Raw genomic sequence first — 23544 nt, 5'->3', positions numbered from 1 at the left:
AATTTCAATCTCCTTTGCCTGGCATTCAAGACCCTCTACTGTTGGAATGGACCTGGTCTTTCCAGCCTTATCTTATGTGATGCCTAGCCACACCCTACACAATCCAGGCAAAATGGACATTCTTCCAGACACGTCCTGCGCTTTTTCAACTACCTGTCTTTATCTACACTGCTTCCTGTGCCTGGTGTGCCAGCCCCTACCTTCTGTTCTTTAAAACCCAACCCATGAGTCGGATATGAAGGGATGATATCTAAAAAATAAAATTAAGAAGTGAGTGAGAAATGTGCTGGGAGAAGGAGAAAGGGAGAGGAAGAATGGGGTAAATTATTCCACATAAAAGAGGCAAGAAAAAGCTTTTACAGTAGAGGGTGAGAGGGGGGAGGTAAGAGGGAATGAATGAACCTTTGGCTTAAGGAGGGAATAACATACACACTCAATTGGGTATGGAAATCTATCTTACCCTACAGGAAAACAGGAAGGAAGGGGATAAGAGAGTGGGGGGGGGGATGATAAAAGGGAGGGCAGATTGGGGGAGGGAGTAATCAGAAGCAAACACTTTTGAGGAAGGACAGAGTCAAAGGAGAGAATAGAATAAATGGGGAGAAGCAGGATAGGATAGAGGGAAATACAGTCTTTCACAACATGACTTTTATGGAAGTGTTTTGCATGACTACACATTTATAACCTATATTGAATTGCTTGCCTTCTCAATGAGGGTGGGTGGGGAGGGAGGAAGGGAGTAAATTCGGAACTCAAAATTTTAAAAACAAATGTTAAAAATTGTTTTTACATGCAACTGGGAAATAAGATCTACAGGCAATGGGGTATAAAAATCTATCCTGCCCTACAGGAAAATAGAAAGGGAAGGTGATAAGAGAAGGGAGGGTGATAGAAGGGAGGGCAGATTGGGTGAAGGGGTATTTAGAATGCATGCCATTTGGGGTGGGGGGAGGGGAGAGATGGGGAGAAAATTTGGAACTCAAAATCATGTGGAAGTAAATGTTGAAAACTAAGAATTAATTAATTAATTTAAAACCCCACAATTAAGCTGCTAATTTCCTCCATGAAACCTTCCATGATTTCCCCCAGTTAGGGAAAATTTTTCCCTTCAGAACTCATGGAAGACTTTCTTTGCACCCCTTTCATGAGAATAATCTGCATAGGCATTGAAGCCTTCCTTGAGGAGTGCATTAGAAGGCTGCAGACAGGCTTTGCAAACATTGTTCTGTAGGTGAGCACATCTTTATCATCACAAATTGCCTGCAAGGTTGAGAGCATCCCAGGCTCCACTAGGCTCAGATTAGTGACCAGACAATCCTGACTTTCAGCAAAGTGAACGCCACCACAAACACCCTCCTCTCAACCAAGGCAGCTCCCAGGCATATGTTCAAGTTGATCAAGACTCATTGAAAGACCTAACAACAGAGATAACATTATTTGCTCCTCTGGTGATTACTATCAAGTGCATTGTAAAACTTTGATATGTAGGTTCACTGAAGATGCTCGGTACCATTACAGAGGAGGTCTAGCACCACCCAGGTGGAAGATGGATCAAGTTTTTCAGATGTTCTGTTCGTAGATAACAACATGTTGATAGGAGCAAAACCAAGCCCAAGAGTACACTGCTGAGAGACCCCAAAATGAGATCTATTAGCACTCCAAAGAATTTGGCTTGATGATCCACACTGAAAAAAACCAAGTGGATGAAAGATGTTTGTTGTCCAGACTGTCATTTGCAGTTGGATGGTCAGCCTGTGATTATGTATTATGATTATGTATATCTTGGACAGGCACCCTAAATGGATAATGAGCGAGGCCTCCTAGATTTCAACTAGGGAGGAGGAGACAAGGATAGATCATCTTTGGGAGATCTCAGAGTCCTTTTAATGACTCCAAACTTCTTCCTGAACAAAAATCTATCTTCACATCGCTGATGCTGTGTGATTTTGAATCATAGAATCCTATATCTATCAGTGGAAGGGACCTTAGAAGCTACCTAGTTCAAGCTCTTCATTTTACAGATGAAGAAATCGAGGTCCAGAGGGGTGACTGTAGAGTCAATGCTTTTTTTTCACCACGCTGTCATAGAATACCACCAGAGCTATAACTAGGCTGGAGTGACTGGGGCTTTACTCCAGGGCTATGAGTTATGGGATACCATTCTCTCTTAAGAACTGAAGTTGAAGATCAGCCAAAGATAAATGGAGAGGTGTGTGGTGGGCCTTAGCAAGCCTCAATACATTACAAAGAATTGAATACTAGAAGTGTTGGAGAAGATGCCATCAGGGAAAGGTACAACTGAGAGGAAGGATAGACTGGCCATGGAGTAAGAATGAAGGATAACTGACGGGGAGCCCATGTGTTTCACTGACATCCATGCAAAGTCAGAAGATGTAGAGGGAGACCTCTAGCAAGGAGGATGGACTGTCTGGGATGGGAAGCTGTAAGACTCATGCAGGGTGGGCAGGCATGGATAGGCTTGAATAAATGTGTCCTTATCAGTGAAATCACAGATCCATTGATGTATCAAAGATAGCTTCTCATTTTTATTTTTCTTTCTAACTAGTAATTGATTTCCTAATTGGCTAATTAGCTCGTGGCTTTCTGTCTGCTAGATTACAGTTAATTTCATTTTTGTGTGTGTATGTGTGTTTGGTCCTTGGCATATCTAGTGCCTTCTGACTCTTTTCCTGAAGAAAGTATCCATGAGATAAAGATTTCTTCTGGTTTCATTAGAGTGAGAATGTCTTACCAAACCAGGTTACTTCCTCCAAGAGTTTCTGGACTACCATTGACTCTAGAAATCTCACCCTTAAGGTCTGGATGTGGTAGTAGGAGGCAGCTTGGGCAGCTCTGAGCAATTTCCCTGGTGGATCCAGTGAACTTGACTCCTCCTTTTCAGTTCTGGGCCTGGCTTGTGGCTCATCAGTAGAACCTTGTTAGAACTATGTGCACTGATAGATAGCCTCAACGTGCTGTCAGGGCATCGAAACCACAGGCCACAATGAATTCCATTTGGATATAACCAAAGTTAGAAAAAAGATAATAATGTCTTTATCTCTACTGTGGATGGAAAAGAAATTTCTATTTATTGAAGAAATAGAATTATAATAATAGCCAATACTTGTGGGCTATCTTATAAACATTATCTCATTTGACCCTCACAATGGCCCTAAGAGGGGAATTGTGCTGCTATTACTATGTTCATTTTGCAGATGAGGAAATTGAAGCCCAGAAGAGCTTATTGACTTGCTCAAGGTCACACCTACTAAGTGATAGATGGTGTTGTGGCTCCTAGGCTAATGTTGATTCTGCTATTCCAGAATGCCTCTAAGAAACTATGGGGAACAATATAGACATAGATATTTATGTATTGATGCAACAGAGAGCAATGCAATCAAGAGAAAGAGAGAAAATCACAAATAGGGAGACATTTTATTGTATTATAGATAAAAACTTGGCCTTTAAAATATACAAGGAAATCATATAATTCAAGGAAAACATTCATAATGGCTAAATGCTTAAAGGATATGAACCAAAATTTTTTGAAAGGGGAAAAACAAATTTCAAATACTTAGTTGAAAAAGTGTTCAATCTCCATAATAATACAAGAAATGTAAATGATAATGAATAACTCTGAAGTATGACCTCATACTCACAAAATAGGCCTAAGTTAGAATAAAAAATGTCAGAGCTGGGAGGGGCCTTAGAACATGGCATCTTGGAATTGGGAGGGGGCTTAGAACAGAATGTCAGAGCTATGTCAGAGCTGGGAAGGACTTTAGAACAGAACCTATCAGAATAGGGAGGGCTCTTAAAACAAAGGATGTCAGATTTAGGAGGAGCCTTTGAGCATGGAACGTAAGATCTGTAAGGAGCCTTAGAACAGAGAGTGCCAGCTGGAAGGGGTCTTAGAGATTATATAGTTTGATCTTCTTATATTATAGAAGAAACTAATGCCTAGACAGAAGAAACAGTTTGCCTTGGGTGAAACAGACAGCAGAGCAGAAAAGCTTGGATTTTATACCTACTAAGTGCCAGAAGGCCCTGTGTTAACTTCTGGGGACAGTGACAGCCCATGCCCTTAAGGAGCTTCTTGGGGAAAGACAACACAGAAGAGAGAGCTGAAAGACCAGGGGTTAAGCAGAGGTCACATGTCCTCACTGGGGCTTGGTGGCAAAGTCCAGACAGTTAGGGGAATCAGCAAGGTTGGAGGTGAAGAGGGCCTAGAATCTAGGTCTCTTGACCCACAGTCCAGTGCCCGCTGCAAGGACCAAGCGTTCCCTCTGGTGCCCATTTCCACATGCTTCCCTCCCTCTGTCTTAGGTCACTACAAGAGAGACCCCAATCCTCATTAATCATAGGGATGTGACAGGCATCCTTTTCCACCCCCAGGAATCCAGTTTTTACATTCTATTCCTTTTCATGCACTGTTTCCCTCAGGTCCTCCTGCCTAGCCCTCACCACCCCCTCATAGATGAATGGGAATTGAGTCACAGGCTGTGGCCAGGAAGAGAAGCTGGAAACATTCAGCCAAGCTAGTTAACATATAGAAACCAAATCCAACACATTGGATTTCTCTTGCAATCAGCACTCCTCCTGACAGAGGTAGGGGACAAGGGGCTTGGTGGGTGAACTCTCTGCTCTGTCTTGTCTTCTTTTATGGGAACCCAAGGTCGCAGGGGTCATTTGGAGGAAAGGCAGGATGTTTACTCATTAATTCATTCATCTAATGCTTTTTGTTATTCAATAACTTCATTCATTCATGATTTCTTCAATTTTTTCCTTCCTTTCCTCCATACCTGCTCACCTACTGAACAGCGAATTCATGAGAAAGGAAGGTCCTATCTAGTCTTGGAGGTCTATAGTAACAGTCACTAGGATCTGGACTGGATAACAAATTTGGATAACATGAAATGTCAATGGAGGAAATATGGTTCAGTGAAAGTGATTGAGGGAGGGAAGCAACGGGGCGGGGGGGGGAGTATGACTTTCGAGTCAGTGGTGATATGAGACAAAGTGGACCCAGTACTAGAAAAGATGCCAAGGGAAGCAGGGTCATCAGAGAGATCCATACCTCCATGTTGTCTAGAAGACTGAAGGAGTAAGAAAGAAAGATGAAAGCAAGTTTGTTAATTGTGCAACATGCATTCCAGAGGGCACAGTGGAGGTAGTGAGTACTTTTAGAGTGGGAAATTGGGAAGGCAGTAGGACTGTAGTAGATAAACCTGAGGGAAAATTAAGTCTTGGGTGGGGAACTGGTGTTTATGCATTAGCTGCCAGGGGTTCAGGATCACTGGGATGGGAAAGAATGTGGATCCCTTGAGATACAATATGAGAAAGGACTGTCCAAAAGTGGGATAGTCTTCCTTGGGAAGTAATAGGTGTCCCTGAACTAAAGATCTTTGTTGAAAATAAATTGCTTCTTATTTTTTTTTTTTGCTGTCCTGAAGTAGGCAAACATCAGAAACAAACATGAATATTTACATGTACAATGAGGAATAGAAAATGAACATGTGTGAAGCCATGCTTTTCCATTATGTATAGTTTGTTTTGGTATCACATCTGACCCTTTTTGACCCTATTTGGGGTCTTCTTGGCAGAGACACTGGAGTGATTTTCCCTTTTCTTTTCTAGCTCATTTTACAGATGAAAAACTGAGTCAAACAAGGCCAAGAGACTTGCATGTAGCTAGTAAGTGTCTGAGGCTGGATTTGAACTCATAGAGATGTATCTTCCTGACTTCAGGCCTGGTACTCTCTCCACTGCATTACTAGCTGCCCTGTCTTTGGCATTAGGGTCTTCCATGCAGCAGATGAATGGTTACTGAGCATCGAAGTTATAGAGGGGGTGCCAGGTTTGGTACAATTTGGACCTGGCAGACTTCGAGATCCCTTCCAGTTCTGAGCTTCTAATTCTTTGAGCTGGTACAGCCTGCAGTATAACACACTGTTCACATTTCTAGTGAATAATATGTTAGTTTACAATGCACAAGGTTTGAAACAGCATGGAATCATTGAAAGCAAAATTTACCAATTCAAACTTGCCTAGTCTCTTCTTCTCATTCAATTCTGGGAACTTTCAAAATATATTTACTGATGGACCAGTCTATGGGCTAGCTGCCCCTCCAATTGTACTGCATTATCTAATCAACCCACTTGGTTTTTATATGTAGTTTGTGGCACTGAATTCTTTTGAGTGGAAGCTCTGAAGCATTCTGAATTTCGACAAAATCTGTGCAGTGTTACCTGCAAAACAGGACCTTGCAATCTATAGGGAATCCCTCCTCCATTTGGACTTTGGAATAGAACATCCTCTATTTCAGAATAAACATTTTTACAAAGCTTATGTCTTCAGGCTCAATGTTTTATTTACTAAAGCCCCTCTCACTTCTTACATTCTCTGTTCTAGGAAACTTCTGAGTACTGACACGCTAAGTTCTAAGATTCCTCCTAGTTCTGACATTCCCTGTTCTAAGCTCCTTTCCAGGTCACTCATCTTCTGTTTTAAAGCCTCTTCCAGCTCTGACATTCTCAGTACTGCACCCCCCATTCCCTGTTCTAAGCTCTCTCCCAGCTCTAATATTCCCTGTTCTAAGATCCTTCCAAGCTCTTACATTCTCCATTTTAAGGCCCCTCCCAGCTCTGACATTCCTGTTCCAAGGTCCATCTCAAGTCTTAATTTCTATTGGGAGGGCCTCTCCCAATTATGACATTCCACAGTATAGAGTGCATTTTGTCTGTGATGCTCTGTGTATGAAGTGCCCTCTCAGTTCTGGCAGTGTAGGTCCTAAGGGACCTCCACCAAATATTTTCTACTTTGTAAGGCACTTCTCAACCCTGACATCCTGCACCTATTATCATTGCTGCTGTTATCATAATGTGTTGCCTGAAATTAGGGAAAGTCTCTCTTGCTAGATGGAAAGCTCCAGGAGGTGTGACCACGTCTCTTTTATAAACTTATTTTCACAGCACAAGGCTACGAACACAACAGGGACAATATCAGTGTTTATAGAATGGGACGCACTTGACCTCTGGTCCTGTTGCAGGAGAGAAAGAGAAAGGTGATGAGAGGGCTTGAAGCACCTGTAGCAGCTAAGAGCATCTCCGGCACCTGTGTGACTTTGGGCCAGCCCCTTTCCACTCTCGGGGCCTCAGTGTCCTTATGGGATTGGACTAGGTGATATCTAAGATTTCATCCAGCTCAAATTCCTGCAATCCTGGGATCCAGAAGAAGGAGGCAGGTGCAGGGTTAAGGGAAGGCGGGGCTCGGGGATAGGGTGGTTCCGAGGACTGGGGCGGAGGAGGAGAGGAGGAGCCACGGGTGCATTACGTCACCTTCTCCTGAGCCCTGGTGCTGCGGGTGCAGGCTCCTCTCTGGGGCGCGGTGCTCTGTGTGTGTGTGTGTGTGTGTGTGTGTGTGTGTGTGTGTGTGTGTGTGTGTGTGTCTCAGTGTGTGTGTCTCTGTGTGTGAGCGTCGTGGGGGAAGAACCCAGACAGCCTGGAGAGCTTCCCTTGGTCCTCCGCCCCCGCATCCCCAGAGGCGGGGCCTCTGGCCGAAGAGCTCAGTCCCTCTGCGTGTCTGTCCATCTGTCCCCTGAAGCATCCAGACTTCGCTGGGGGAGGAATCACGGGGGAGGGAGGGAGGGAGGGAGGGGGCCTGGGGACCAGCTGAGCATCCAGGCAGGGTTCCAAACAGCCGCAGGAGGCGGCGGCACGAGGAAAACCTGGGGCCGGGGACCCAGGACCAAGGACAGCGGCTTCCTCTGGCTCAGTGCAGCATCCTTCCTTCTATCCATCGCAGCTGGAGGAGAGGAGAATCAGGAGTTAAGGGCCAGGGGCCAAGGCCAGCAACATCCTTCCAACTGAAGCTGCGAGAGCGGCGGCGGCGGTGAGGTAGGGGGGCAGGATGGCAGAGAGCGAGGCGGAGACCCCGAGCACCCCAGGCGAGTTCGAGAGCAAATACTTTGAGCACCACGGGGTCCGGCTGCCGCCTTTCTGCAGGGGGAAGATGGAGGAGATTGCCAATTTCCCAGTGAGGGATAGCGACGTCTGGATCGTGACCTACCCCAAGTCAGGTGGGAGCTTCACTCCTTCCGTCATCCAACCTCTTTGGGGTCATTCCTGTCCAGAAGGGTCCCCTTCCCCTACTCCTTTCCCCAGCTCCTCTCCCACATCTTCTTTCTTTGGACAGGGCGGGTGGGGCTATGGGAGGACTTGGCTAGACCCAGTGTGGGGTGGGGCCAGAGGGGGATGGGGGAAGGTTTGGGAGCTTGGGTTGGGGTGGGGAAAGGCAGCAGGTGGGAGAACAGCTTGACTCCTGGCTCTAGGAGAAGTAGGGTCATGGATTTAGAATAGAAAGGAATCTTACTGACCATCTAGTTCAACTCCTTGTTTTGCAAGGATATTGGGGTACTGAGTTCCAGAGAGGGTAAGGGGTTGGCCTAAGGTCACAGAGGAACTAAGGGCCTGAGCCAGGATTTGAACCTATGTCTTTTGACTCCAAACCCTAGGTTCTTCCATGCTGTTTATGGGAAGGAGAGGGGTGGGGTGTGTGTGTGTGTGTGTGTGTGAATAAAATTGAGGGGGGGGAGACATACATTTAACAGGTGCCTCTGACCACCCAAGACACTGGCAGGCCCTGGGCTTTCTTGCACTTTAGGTCATGTCTTCTAAAAGCACAAATGCAGGTTGATATGCACAGGGTTGGGTAGGTGCTCCAAATGCTGTGCAATAAAATCTCACTTTAAATGAGGGGACTGAATCACACCATTTTGCAGGTCCCTTTCCAACAGCAACATTCTATGAGTGCTATGTTGGAAGTCAGAAGATCCAGGGTTTAGTCATTCTTCTGATGTTAACTTGCTGTGTGACTTTGGGTGAGTCACTGCTCTTCTCTGGGCCTATTTATCCACCTGAGAAATTAGTGTGTTGGACCAGATGACCTCTAATCTCTCTTCCATTTCTAACATTTTATTAGCAGGAAGGTCCCCAAAAAATTAGTTGGGATTTATTGGTATGCCTAGTGTGATTCAGAATCTCAAAGTCTTGTGTCAATTAAAGTCACCTGGGTAAGTCCAGGACTCTCTTCAATTGGTGCCTTCCTGGGATTTGCTAAGAATTATGTATGATGCCCTCAGCCCTTCTCAGAATCAAGGGGCCTAGTTCCATCCCTGATTTACTGTGTGACCTTGGGCAACTCACTTCAGCTCTGTTTCTACTTCACCTCCAATCATACTGGAGAGGGGAGAGCTGCTTGTTTGTAAACAGCTATGGGAGTCTTCTGAGGATCTGGTCTAGTTAGAAATATGATAGAATCATCCATCTTTATAAGCCACTATATTCCAAGTGCTTACTGTGTGAGTTGTGTTCTGGTGAATAGAAGAAAAAAAAAAACAAGAGGGAGGCATAATGGGAAAGGACTTGAGTTCTAGGCTGGGTTCTGTCACTAATTAGCTACATGACACCAGGATCTCAGTTTCTCTTTTTGTAAAACAAGGGGGGATTCTATGCTATCTAATGTCTCATCCAGACTACATGACTCTATGAAGTATAAGATCTGGTTTCTGCCCTCGAGGGGCTTATAATGTAGTTGGGGGAAAAGGACATAGAGCATGAGAATAACAGAGCTGGAAAAGGATCCTGGGAGACCATGAGGGCTGCCTCTTCTGCCTTGAGGTAGGTGAAAGGCAACATTATGCCAGGAAGTGCTCTGTGACTTCCCCTCCAACATTATCTAGCACTGGGTTTGCCCCTGTCCAATGTACTGATGTGGACAGGAAGTGGATTAGAGTTGTTGGATGGGAGACCTATCTTCCTACTAGACTGTGAGCTTCACCAAGGGCACAGAACCTATATCCTCTAAACTGTATCTTCCCCAGCCTCTACAACTGCAGGGCTCTACACACAGTAGGTCCTTAATGCTGATTTCCAGAATGAATAGTCCAGGGATGCCCCGGGGCAGTTATGTTGGACTCTTTGCTCCTGCCCTAAATTGCTTCAGACAATGCTATTTTTGAAAAGTATTTTGGTCTATTAAAAAAAAAAAGATTCTTCTTGATGATTGCCAAGGACCAAGTCTCCATGTCCTTCCTACAGAGCAGGTCTTGAGCATGCACAATTCATCTGGTGGCTCTATAATGGGCTCTATGTAAGTCTCATGCTTTCTTCAGATGAGTGGATTTAAAAAAAAGTTATTGGTTTTCTTTCCTCCCAAGTCTTCACCACCTTCTGAGAAAGTTAAATGTCTTTAGGGGGGTACAGAGATTTGGATGTTTTGAATGTCAGCTTCTTTTGATTGTTCTGTGTTTCTGTGATTTCATCCATTGGGCTCTTCCTTCACTGATACAGAACACCCCTATCCAAGCCTACCAGTGTTGTATCTTAGTAATGTCCTTCGGAAAATCCTATAGAGGGGGAGGGGAAAGGTCACCCAATGGGCTGGGGAAAGCTCTTCCTCTAGTTTTAACCTTATTTTGGTCACAGACTCTTTGGGAGAAATTTCTTAGGACAATGTTTTTAAATAATTGAAGAGAATGCTCAATTTCAGTTAAAGCTTAGTGAAAATAAAGATGCCATTTTTTTTCCCACCTAAGTTCAGAAACCCCCTGAAATGGACTGATTTCTTGGTTTTTTTTTTTAAATTTTACATATTTTTATTATTTCATTAACTATTTCCCAATTATGGTAAAATTTTAAAAAAATATTCCTTCAAAAATTTTTCAGTTCCAAATTCTCTTCCTCCATCCAACTCCTCCCTCTTCCTTGGAAAGGCAAGCAATTTGATACTGATTATACATGTGAAGTTGTGCAAAACATATTTCCACATTCTCCATGTTGCAAAAAAATCACAAACAAAAAATAAAAATAAAGTTAAAAAATGAAGCAAAACATGTTTGAAAATAATGAAATAAAAGATCTGCATTCAGTTCTCATCGGCTCTCTCTGGAGGTGGGCAGCATTTATCATCATGGGCCTTTGGAGCTGTTTTGGATCATTGTCCTGATGGGAGTGGCTGTTTTTCAGAGTTGATCATCCCCGCAGCATTGCTGTGACTGTACAAAGTTCTCCTGGTGCTGATCACTTCCTTTTTTGTTTTTGTTTTATTTAAAGTCTTTTTTTGGAGGTGAGGCAATTGCGGTTAGGTGACTCACCCAGGGTCACACTGCTAGTAAGTGTCAAGTGTCTGAGGCCAGATTTGAACTCAAGTCTTCCTGACTCCAGCCCCATGCACTATCCACTGTGCCGCCTAGTAACCCTTTCACTTCCCTCAGCATCAGTTCATATAAGTCTTCCCAGGTTTTTCTGAGAATCTTGTTCATAATTTCTTATCACAATCATATACCACAACTTGTTCAACCATTCCCCAATTGAGGGACATCCCTTCCATTTCCAATTCTTTGCTACACAAAAGAGTTACTACCAATATTTTGTACATATGGATCCCCCCCCTCTTTTTTAAAAATCTTTTTCGAATGCAGACGTAGTACTGGTATTTCTAGGTAAAGGGTACACACGATTTTATAGCTCTTTGGGTATAGTTCCAAATCATTCTCCAGAACGGCTGGACTAGTTCACAACTCCACCAACAGTGCATTAATGTCCCTGCTTTTCCATATCTCCTCCAACATTTGTCATCTTCCTTTTCTGTCATGTTAGCCATTCTGACAGGTGTGAGGTGGTGCCTCAGAATCGTTTTAATTTGCATTTTTCTAACCAATAATGATTTAGAACATTTTTTCATATGATTTGATAGCTTTGATATTTTTGTCTGAAAACTGGTTGTTTACATCCTTTGACCATTTCTCAATTGGGGAATGGTTCTTCTTCTTTTTATTATTATTTTTACAATTGGCTCAGTTCCCTATATATTTGGGAAATGAGGCCTTTATCAGAGAAACTTGCTGTAAAAATCCTTCCCCCACTTTCCTATTTTCCTTCTAATTTTGGCTGCATTAGTTTTGTTTGTACAAAAGTCTTTTAATTTCATGTAATCAAAATCATCTCTTTTATTTCCTGTGACCCTCTCTTATCTCTTGTTTGGTCATAAACTGTTTCTTATCAATAGATCCGAAAGGTACATTTCCCCATGCTTCGTTAATTTATTTTATGTCTAAACTATTTATCCATCCTGACCTTATCTTGGCATGAGATGTGACTGACTCCCTGTTAAGAAGCCCTGCTCTATCTATGGTCAGGTGACTGGCTATCACTCACTGTTGCCATCAGTGTGCCTGCCTCTCCTAGCCCGGCCCCTTTTCTTGCCTTTCTCTTGCCTCTTCTGCCTGATATATTCTGATTTGATGCTTATAATCTGTTGTGAGCTGGACAACTGAGAACTTAATCAAATAATGTGTAAAATGAGAATAAATAGGCCATGTATTATGCCATGAAGGTTTCTCCTTTGATTATGATATATACACGTTAGTCAGTGGACTTGCTGGCGATGAGTTTCCTGAGTGTCCCTGAGCTTCCCTGATCCCAAGCTAGAAGCAATCGACTTCCTTCTCTCCATTTTCAGAACACTTGATTCTGGAACTTATTCTACCTAGTATTATAGTTCTGTCCCTCACCATACAGTCAATTCCTTGAGGACAGGGGTCATGTTTAACCTTGTGATCTGCTGCCAGAAAAACCAAGTGTCCTTCTCTTCATCCAAGCTGGAGTCTTTCATGGACTTCAGTTCATATAGTGAGCCAGAGGTGGGGGTGTGCAGGTAAATAATTTAACAATTGGCTGAAAGGCATGACACACTTTTCAGTTTAATCAGCTTTAATAATATCTCCATTATTTTATTAAGTCTAGACAATCAATCAAGAAAATATCAAATCAAGCCTTGATTTGTAGCATCTGCCCATTTACAAAGATGCCCAGACTGAAAGTTTAACAATTAGCTTTTTAAGCTAGTTCCAGCACACCTGTGGGAAGAAGGAATATGACCCAGAGAAATCAGTCAAGGGGTGTCAACCAGTTTTCCAGGCTGGGTTCAAAGGACCAGACAAGATGCAAACTAGGTGAAGGATAGGCTGAGAAAAAAAAACCATGATGGTTTGTTCAGACCCTTCAGAGAGCTGCCAGCCATTCAAGCCTGTGTCACCAAGCAGGCCTAATGAGCCACAGCTGTGCTAACGAGCTTTTTTTCCAGAGTAGTCATGGTAGTAGAAAGATCATTGACTTAGTCAGGAGGGACCTTCATCTGCTTCCAATGGTTCCCAGTTGGGTGACCTTGGGCTAGTCCCCTTACTTTGAGGAGCTTACATTTGCTCCTAAGTATAATAAGTAGAATAATACTTATAGGACCTACCTCCTAAGAATGCTGTGGGAAATGCAAGCTCTTAAGTTGGATACTTCCTGAAGGACAAGGATGTACAAAACAGTCCTCCTTCTCCAGCAGCATATTACCTAGCTAGGAAGACATAGCTAGTGATGTCCTTGAAAGGATATTCAATAGATATTGTCATGTCCATTTTACGGATGGAGAAAGTAAACCAAAGAAGTCACTTACACAAGGTTATACATAGCTACTATGTGAGAGACACAAGATTTGAATCCAGGTCATCTGACCTCCAGACCAATGCTCTTTTTTTTTTTAGTTTCCAACATTCACTTTTATAAAAGTTCCAAATTTTTTCTCCCTCCCTTCTCTCCCCCCTTCCCAAGACAGCATGCAATCTCCAATGTTTTTTGAATCATGGGCCCAAAAGATCTTTGAAATCATAGAATCCTAGACCTAGAAGGGTCTTTGAAAGGCCATTCAGCCCATCCTCTTGCCTAAATGCTTGTATCGAAATCATCCCATGTGGCTGGGATCTGCTGAAACAGCCTGTGGATATTAGAGAGAGAAGCATTCATGGATCTTCACTATGGCTTTGTCCAGATGGAAACAAAGCTTTTTCCTTCTCCAGATAGGGGCTGAGGTCAGGAATATGGTAATTACAGTGCAGCATTCTGCCTCTGATCGTAATCGGTACATTAATTATTATAAATGGTATCCTAATCCCATCCCCAGACAGGCTCCCATCTCTGTCTGTGTGTCATTGAGAGCCCAGCAGTTGTGAACACATATTCATGGATATGGACACACATATGCCTGGAGGGATCAGCACTTCATTCATTCATTCATTCATTCTCTCCTCCATTCATTCTCTCCTCCATTCATTCAACAAACATTTATTAGTCACTCATTATGTGTCAGGTACTGCATTAGGCATTGAATTGGGCATACAAAAATGAAAAAGAAATCAGTCGCCGCCTTCCAGTGCTCTTTGGAGAAACACAGTATGTACACAGAACATCAAATACAAAGTGTCTGATTGTATTATTTTAAAAAATGGAAACCCATTTACATGAGGTCTCTCAGGCAAACTGAGGTTAAGTGACTTGCCCAGGTCCCACAGCTAGTTAGGCTAGATTAGAACTCGCCTTGCTGACTCCAGGCCCAGTGCTCTCTTCACTAGACCACTCAGCTACCTATATTTGCAAAGTAATTTGAGGAGGAGGATGGCACTAGCAATTAGAAGGAACAGGAAAGCCCTGAAAGATAGTGATGAGGAAGGAGGGCATTCCAGACCTGGGACGGAGGTGGGGGAGAGCCTCAGCAAAGGCAGGGAGCAAGGAGATGAAATGTGCCAGTACATTAAGAAGGTTAGCTTTGCTGGAGTCAGATTGTGGAGGGCACCAAAGCAGGCGAGGTCTTGGGAGATGAGGCCTCTGGGCAGGGTTTGCAGAGGCCAGAGCTTTGTTGCTTCTTGCTGTGAAGGGTGGGGCACCCACTCAGGCAGCCAACCAGACTTCTGGGAGTACTTTTTGTGGATGACATTGCACTGATCGCCTCAAGGCCTGCAGCCTTGCCTAGCCTCCAAAATGAGATCTATAACCACTCAAAAGGGTTTAGGCCAGGGGTGGGGAGCCCTGTGGCCTCAAGGCCATATGTGGCCCTCTAGGTCCTCGAGTGCAGCCCCTTGACTGAATCCAAACTTTACAGAACAAAATTATAAAAGATCTTTCTGAAATATATATTATTTTATTTTGTTAAATATTTCCCCATTGTTAATTTTTTAAACAGTCATTTTTAAGAATTTTGAGTTCCAAATTCTCTCCCTCCTTCCCATCTCTCTCCCACTTGAGAAGGCAAGCAATATGATATTGATTATACATGTGAAGTCATGCAAAACACGCTTCCATATTAGCCATGTTGCAAAAGAAAGCATTAAAAACAAAACAAGAAAAATAAAGCAGAAAAAAGCATGCTTCAATGTGCACTCAGAGTTCCTCAGCTCTCTCTGGGGGTGAGTTGCATTTTTTGTTAGTCCTTTAGAATTGTCTTGGAGCATTGTCTTGATCAGAGTAGCTAAATTTTTCACAACCGATCATCGTTACAATATTCCTGTTATTGTGCACAGTGTTCTCGTGGTTCTGCTCACTTCACTCTGCATCAGTTCATGTCACTCTTCCCAAGTTTTTCTGAAACCATTCTGCTTGTCATTTCCTATAGCACAATAGTAATACATCACAGTCATATAGCCCAACTTGTTTAGCCATTCCTCAATTAATGGACATCCCTTCAGTTTCCAATTTTTGCCACCACAAAAAGAGCTATCAATATTCTTGTACATATAGCTCCTTTTCCCTTTTCTTTGATATCTTTGAGATACAAACCTAGTATTACTGGTATTGCTGGGTCAAAGAGTATGCACAGTTTTATAGCCCTTTGGGCATAGTTCCAGATTGTTCTCCAGAATGGCCGAACCAATGTACAACTCCACCAACAGTGCATTAGTGTCCCAGCTTTTCCACATCTGGTCCAGCATTTGTCATTTTCCTTTTCTGTCATGTTAGCCAATTTGATAGGTATGAGGTGATACCTCAAGGTTGTTTTAATTTGTATTTCTCTAATCAATAGTGCTTTAGAGCTCAATAATCTCTTGATTGCCAAGTCCAATGGCCTTTTCTCAGCCCTCATTCTTCTTGACCTCTTTGTGGCTTCAGTCACTTTCTCCTCCTCAATATTCTCTCCTCTCTAGGTTTTCAGGATACCACTCTCTCTTTGTTCTCCTCCCACCTACCTGACAACTTCCTCTCAGTTTCCTTTGCTGGATTTTCCTCCAAATCATGCCCTCTCACCGTAGGTGTCCCTCGGGCTTCTGTCCTGGGTCATCTTCTCTTCTCCCTCCATACTACTTCACTTAGCGATCTCATCAACTCCCATGGATTTAATTATCATCTCTAGGTTGATGATTCTCAAATCTACTTATCCTGCCTCACCTCAAACTCTCTGCCGATGTTCAATCTCTCTTCTCCAACTGCCTTTCATATAGATACCTTTGAAATGTTTCTCAAACACACCCTCTTCTCTCCACTTCCATTACTCTGGTACAACTGCTCATCACTTCATGCCTGCATTAGTGAAACAGGCTGCTGGGAGATGAGGTCTGACTGCCTCAAGTCTCTCCCTGATCCAGTCCATTCCCAGCCCCTCATAATTCTAGTGCCTTCCCCCTCACTTATTTTGTATTTATCCATAGCTTGTTTGCACATAAATATGTGCAAAAAAAATTTGCTTGCTGTCTCCTCTATTAAATTGTGAGCTCCTTGACAGGAGGGGCTGTCTTTTGCCTCTTAGTGTATCCCCAAAGCTTGGCACAGTGCCTGGTACACAGCAGGAGTCTTGTATTATATACATAGTTGGTTTTGTGTTGCTTCCCTAAATAGAACGTAAGCTCCTTCAGGGCTGGGACTGTGTTTTTCCCTATTATTTGTGTTTCCAGTGCTTGGTCTAGTGCCTGAAACAAAACAAGCCCTTAACAAATGCACGTTGATTGATTGGATGAATGGATGGAAATTACAACGCATCTGTGCCTGCCTATCCTGTGAGACTCTTGTCCATGTCCTCCCATAACTTCACCATAAGCCCTCCCCAACAAGAGGTGGAGACCTTTCTTAATTTTTCTTGATGTGACAAGGGTACAATGGAGCACTTGGATTGTCCCCTGGTCATCTCTTGCCCTTGTTATATGACCAGCCCTTCTTCTCTTCCCATTATCCACTTCCCTGATAACATCCTTTACTCCTATTCTTTGGGGTTCCTGACTGGCCATTTGTTTCAGCCTGCTCACTCTCATTGCCCTCTGTGTGACCCTCCTTTTCATTTCTTTGGAGATTGTGGCATCCCACGTCTCACAGTCATAGACAGCAACACCAGTGGAATGTTGATATGAGCAAAATAAGCTTGTGTCCGGGTGTTAAAAAGATGGGCTTTGGTGGCAGGGGTCAGGTTGGGTTACGGACAGCTCTGAGTGATTTCCTGAATGGGATCCTGAATCCTAAATCATCTCCTCCCATTCAGTTCTGGCCTCATCTTGGTATCCATTCGCAGGGACCATCTATGTTATTCATGAGGGGATATAGCCTGATGCATTGGAAAGAGCATTGGACTGGTCATGGAGAAGCTTAGGCTGGAATCCCTGCTCTGACAATAGCTGTGATTCTAATGGTGGAATTTCAAGCTCCAGAAGGGGAGAGCTTTTATGGGGATATCCAGCTATTACAGTCCATATTAGTCTCTCCCTCTTTGAAATCCTGCAGCACTCAGGGCCTGGGACATATTACTCAGTCTTCTATAGATTCTTCCCTATTGATGATAATAATTAACAACACAGGTTTATAAAGCTCTTCAAAGTTTGCAGAGCCTTTTAGGTACATATATTTGATCTTTACAACAATCTTGTCAGTTAGGTGCTATTATTAAACATTTCTGTTTTACAGATGAGGAAACTGAGGCTATAAGAGGTTAAATGACTTATCCAGAAGTAGTCAGTCAATAAGTACTTATTAAGCCCCTACTATATGCCACACACTATGCCATATACAAAAAGAGGCATAAGATAGTTCCTGTCCTCAAGGAGTTTACAATCTAATGGGAAAACCAATAAGCAAACATGTACAAATAAGTCATAGAAAGGATGGATAATAAATCCTTAAATGAGTTAAGGCACTAGAATGAAAAGGTTGAGTTATGTAGCTGTAAGTGTCCATAACAAGATTTGAGAGCAGATCCTTCTGACTCCAGGTCCGGGGCTCTATCCACTAGGCCATCTCTACTCGCTTGAAAGGCCAGATTCTCTACATGCTCCCATCTTAGAGATGAGATTACATTAATTGCACCAAGCTGCAGAATCAATCAACATTTATTAAGCCCCAGCTGTGTGATGGGCACTGGGAATACAACCTGCCTGTTCTCCTTTTCCAAGCTATTGACTGTCTCTTGCATACCTCTCATTTCTTTTCACATTTTTTCTTCCACCTCTCTCATTTGACTTTTAAAATCCTTCTGGAGCTCTTCTAAGAAGGTTTTTTGGGCTTCAGACCAGTTCATATTCCCTTTTGAGGTTCCAGATGTGGGTTTGTTGACAATCTTAGCCTCTTCAGAATTTCTGCCTTGATCTTCAATGTTCCCATAATAAGAATCTATCATATGTTTCTTTTTTGCTCACGCTGTTTGCTTATTTCCTGGACTTTAAAGTGATCAAGCTCTCCTGCTGGGGAGCAGAGGGAACGGACCCAAGCTTCTTGCGTTGGGAGCCTAGGGCCTGGTCACTGGCTTTGTGTGCTGGGGCCTCTAATGCTGGCAGTTGGAGGCTGTAGGGTTCTGGCAGCTTACCTGGTGTTGGGCTGGAATCAGCAACACTGGAACTCTAGGGGTAGGATTGAGTAGTGTGGCCCCTGGATATTTTCTGCTCCCTGGGGCCTTTCCTTCCTTTTGCTTTCTTCAGCTCCTTTCAGATGGATATTGCAGGATATTTATCTGCCTGGGGCCCCTTGGAGCGCTGCTTCCCTTAGTTTTGCTGAGGCACTGGGAGAGCCGGTGGCTGTAAAATGCCCAGGCACCTGGTGGTTTTCCAAGCTGGTTTCCACCAGTTCCCCCACCCTCACTGAGGCATTTGGGTGTTCCTGGTGTTGGTGTTTGCCTGCTCCACAACCTGGGTTCCAGGATCTCCTCCTAGTATGCTGAGATGGGGCTTTCCGCTAGCTTGCTAGAATGCCTCCTGTTCTGTAGGACTCCCCTTCCCCTAGGTCAAGAGGGGCCTTTCCAGTTAATCCTTCAAGCTGCTTGGGCTACTGGACTGCTGCACTCCATCTTTCTTCTAGTTCAACTGTTCGAGGGTTTTTCCTGGGGCCATATTTTCTGGGCTTTCCCTTCCTGTTCTCAAGACACAAGAATAACCCTTTAAAAGTGGGGTTTTGTGAGTGTGCCTTGAATCCCACAAGGGAAATATCAGTATCAGAGAGGAACTCCAAGCAGTGCCTCTTGGAAGGGATGGGGATGGGCAGTAGAGGGTGGCAGCCAGCCAACAGAGTCCCTGGAAATGGGTTCTTAGGCAATCCTGTGTTTGTGAAGGAGCCGAGGCCCTCCTTTGTCCTCAAATCATGGGCTATTTGACCTGGGAAGAGCCTTATGGATCATCTCATTCAATTTCCTCTTCTTCCAGAGCTCAGAGATGAGTAGGGACTTGTTCCAATTCACAGACTTAGTGCCAGAGACCTTTATCTCCAGCCTCCAAGTCCTTCCCCCTTCCTAATAGGAGGCTGTTTTCTAGCTCATCAGCCTCATCTCAAGAAAAGAAAAAACTGGAATTCTAGAATCAATTCAGATTGTCTTCCTTTCAGTGTCTCTGGTAGAACATTTACCCAGGGCAGGGGGTAGGCATGGGGCAGACTTAGTGAAGCGGGGTAAGGAACTGAATGCCCAGAATATAAAAGACTGAATTTCCATGGGGTGAGGAGGAACAGGTTGAGTGGAGAATCACAGCTGTTTCCTCTTCCTCCTCTTGCACTCCTTCCTGCTGAGGAAATGGTGCAAAGCACAGCTTGATCTAAATCGACATGGTTGCTTTGGATTTAGGAAGCTCACTCCCAAATTCTGGAGCCAGATGAGGCTTTTCAACTTTCATGGTTTCGTGTTTTACCTCATCCTCCCCACTCCAATTAAAAAAATATTGATGAGCCCTCAGGGAAAGGTTTAAATGTAATGTTACATATAAACAAGCTAAGAGAACACATTAAATATTATTATTATATTAATATTATTATTGATAATCACTTGACAAATCTTCAACCTCATTAATATTCAAAGAAATGAAAATTAAAATAACTTCAAGGTCCTACATCACACCCATCAAATTGGCAAAAACAATTAAATGCAAAGGAACTTAGTGCTGGTTGGATTGTAGAGAAATAGGCACACTCATTCATTGATAGTGGAATTGAAAATTCATAGGATCTTTTTATTTTGTTTTTTTATTTTTTTTTTGCAAGGCAATTGGGGTTAAGTGACTTGCCAAGGGTCACACAGCTAGTAAGTGTCAAGTCTCTGGTCTGAGACCAGATTTGAACTCAGGTCTTCCAGACTCCAGGGCTGGTGCTCTATCCATTGTGCTACCTAGCTGCCCCTCATAGGATCTTTTTAGAGAACAACTGGCCAAGACACAAAGTTACCAAGAGTCACGTTCTTTGACCCAATGATTCTCTTCTTGGGAACAGATCCAGAGAGTGTTAATAAAAACAACAACAGACACAAGCTCTGCTCAAAGATTTTCATCACTTTTCAACGTCCAGCATTACACGTAATTGCACAAAACTTACAGCAAGCTAAATGCTCGCTAGGAGAGCGCATAAATAAATTGCATACTTACGTATGGAACATCACAATGCAATGAAGGCTGATAAGTAATGCGAAGTGAAAAGTCAGCATCAGAAGGAAGGAAGGCACGCTAAGACCATAACAGGGAAATAGAATGAGAATGAATAGACTGAGAATCCTGATGGCAACCTAGGGGGAGGGAGGGGAAAGATGGGAAAGGCTAGACATGGAAATGAATGAAAATGGAAAACTATTCCAGTTTCAATTGTTATCGATCTATTTTGTTTTTACTTCATCTGCATTTCCCACTGTATCTTCTTCCCAGAGTGCCATCCTTTATAGTGAAGAATAAAGAGGGAGAAAAATCAGTCCAACAAAACTAACATACCAACTGAGTCTGATATTATGTTCAGTGTTCAATACTTGAGCTCCCCCACTTCTGTGAAACAATTTTTTGGGGAATGGATAAAGTCACTATAACCTGTTTTCTCTATAGAGTTCCAATGCCTTCTAGCCCTCAGATCTGATAGATTCCAGGAGTTTTTAGTCTCAGAGTTCTAGATACTTCCAACCCATGTGACCTTGGGCAAATCACTTATCCTCCAAGGCCCTCAGTTTCCTTATCCGTAGAATGAGGATGTTCAACTGGTTGGCTTCTAAAGCCTCTAGCCCTAGACCAAGGGTTCTTACTTTTGTTTGCAGAATGGGCCCCTTGGGAAGTCTGGTGAAGCTTATGGAGCCTTTCTCAAAATCATATTTTTAAATGCACCCAATAAAATACATAGAATTACAAAGAAGACCTAGTAGGCTGAAATACTGTTATCAAAATACTTTAAAAAGCATAAGCCCCAGTTTAATAATGACAGCTAGTACTTAAGTGGTGCTTTAAGGTTTGCAAGACACTTTACACTTTACATCATGTCATTTTATGCTCACAAAACCCCTAGGAGATAAGTATTATTCGTATCCCCATTTTACAGATGAGGAAAGTGAGGCATACAGCGTCTAAGTGACTTGCCCGGCTGGTAAATGTCTGGGGCTAGATTTGAATTTGTCTTCCTAACTTCAGGTCTGGTGCTCCATCCATTACCACTTGGCTGCCCTAGGGTGAGAACTCCTTCTTTAGATGTCTGACGATACAATTCCGTGAATTCCTTATAGCCCCAGAATGCTGATGGACTCCACTGCTTTCTGGTCTCAGAGTTAGACCCACAGTTCCAACTGTCTCCTTCCCTAGAATCCTGATGGCTTCTCGTCTTGCATTCCAGTGGGGTTTGGATGGAGCCTGCCATTCCAGCCTCCGACATCATTAATGCCCAGTCTGCAGCTATTGATTTCTTGCCCTTCGTGGGGCTCAGCAAGGCTGCTCCCCCACATCACTGCCATCTGACTGAAGCACATTTGGCTCCTCTTACCTACCCAGCAAGGTGGCTCTGAGCACGACCGCCCTCCTGCGCTTCTATTTTTAAACCCAGCCTCCTCCAACATCAAATTGGATTTGCTGTGGCAATTAGACTGCCTTGCATCTGCAGAGTCACAATTATGAAAGTCAAGCCCCCTCTCTGAGGTTGGGCTCCTGCTTGATAAGGGGGAGGGTGTGAGCAGCAGGTGGAGGAGGTGCCCTTCTGCTCAGCCACCTGTCCTTGCTCAGGACTTTTGTTTGACCTGGGGCCTCCTCTTTCTCCACCCCTATTCATTCAGGGGCCTGAATAGACTCTCCTCTCCCTGCTGAGCCCAGGAAGGCATTAACTCATTCAGAGAAGGGAGTGTAAATCTGTTAGGTCCTATGATGCTCCAGAAGTCTGAGATGGGCCTAGCCCTAGGCTGTGCAAGAGGGGAAGGCTGACCCAAACTTGTACCTGAGCAGAAATCCCTTTGGCAGACTGTCTCAAGACTCTCATGGGCTCCTGTCTTTAGTCAAAAGATCTCATTTCAAATCCTAGCTCTTCCTCTTTCTGCCTAGGTGACATCTTCTATTTGACCCTTTCGAATCTGGTCCAGACAGACTTTTCCAACCTTGTTAAACATACTTCCCTTACTACACTGTGATATCTGGCCAAAATGGCCTTCGTCATACATGGTCCTCATACACATTCCATCTCCCACTTCTACACATCCCTTTTGCCAGGAACGCACTCTCTCCTCGCTTCTGCCTCTTAAGAATCCCAAGTTCCCTTCAAAACATAGCTTACATCCCATGTTGTACCTATGAGGTCTTTCCTGATTGCTCCAACTGCTGGAGCCAGAATTACCTTCTTAAAAAACCTCCTATCCCTTTTTAGGCCTAAACATGCACACGTTTATGTCCCTGAAAGACCCGGAGCTCCTAGAGGCAAAGGCTGTTCATTCTTGTCCTCGTACCCTAGCTCACATGGCCTGGCACAAAATAAGTACTTAATAGATACCTGCTGGTCAGCTGACAGACTGGTCTCAGGGAGGGCCTGTCATTGAACCTCCTCGTCCCCATCTAGAGAGTGAAGGGATGGGACCCAAGGATCCCTCAGGCTCCTTCCAGCCAGAAATCTGATGATTTCCTCAGTTGTTTGGGCACTCTCCACCCCATGACGACTTTGTTTTTATTCAGTATATATGCCGTCTGTACCTATACGGGTGCAGAGTGCTTTCCCCCAGTAGAGAGTAAGCCCCTTGTGGGCAGGGACTGTTTCATTGCTGTCTTTGTATCTCACTTCACAAATGCTTCTTGGATTGCATCAAATTAAAATGGAAGGTCCTCTATTGGTCAGTGCAGAGCTCTCTCCCCAGAGGAAACTTTGTATTTATTTACTGGTGAAGGAGGCTGTGCAGAGAAACTGCACAGTAAGAATATGTCATAGGTGCTTCCTGGATGGGCTATATTCCAGCTAAGCTTCCCTTCTGGCTCATCTTCACCCAGACACATGCTGTCTC

General features: G+C 43.7%; 1 protein-coding gene across 1 annotated transcript in view; it reads left to right on the top strand.

Moving 5' to 3' along the window:
• Positions 1-7650: 7650 nt before the first annotated feature.
• Positions 7651-23544, top strand: part of SULT4A1 (sulfotransferase family 4A member 1) — a 51452-nt gene continuing 35558 nt past the window's right edge. Inside the window, exon 1 of the mRNA XM_020982819.2 lies at positions 7651-8077. Within this exon, the coding sequence (XP_020838478.1) occupies positions 7909-8077 (169 nt within the window). The 5' untranslated portion in view covers positions 7651-7908. The remainder of the gene's footprint in view (positions 8078-23544) is intronic.

Source organism: Phascolarctos cinereus, unplaced genomic scaffold (assembly GCF_003287225.1).
Source record: "Phascolarctos cinereus isolate Bilbo 61053 unplaced genomic scaffold, phaCin_HiC Scaffold_1;HRSCAF=81, whole genome shotgun sequence".
NCBI classification, from domain to species: domain Eukaryota; kingdom Metazoa; phylum Chordata; class Mammalia; order Diprotodontia; family Phascolarctidae; genus Phascolarctos; species Phascolarctos cinereus.
This window is presented reverse-complemented; position numbering and strand designations above follow the sequence as displayed.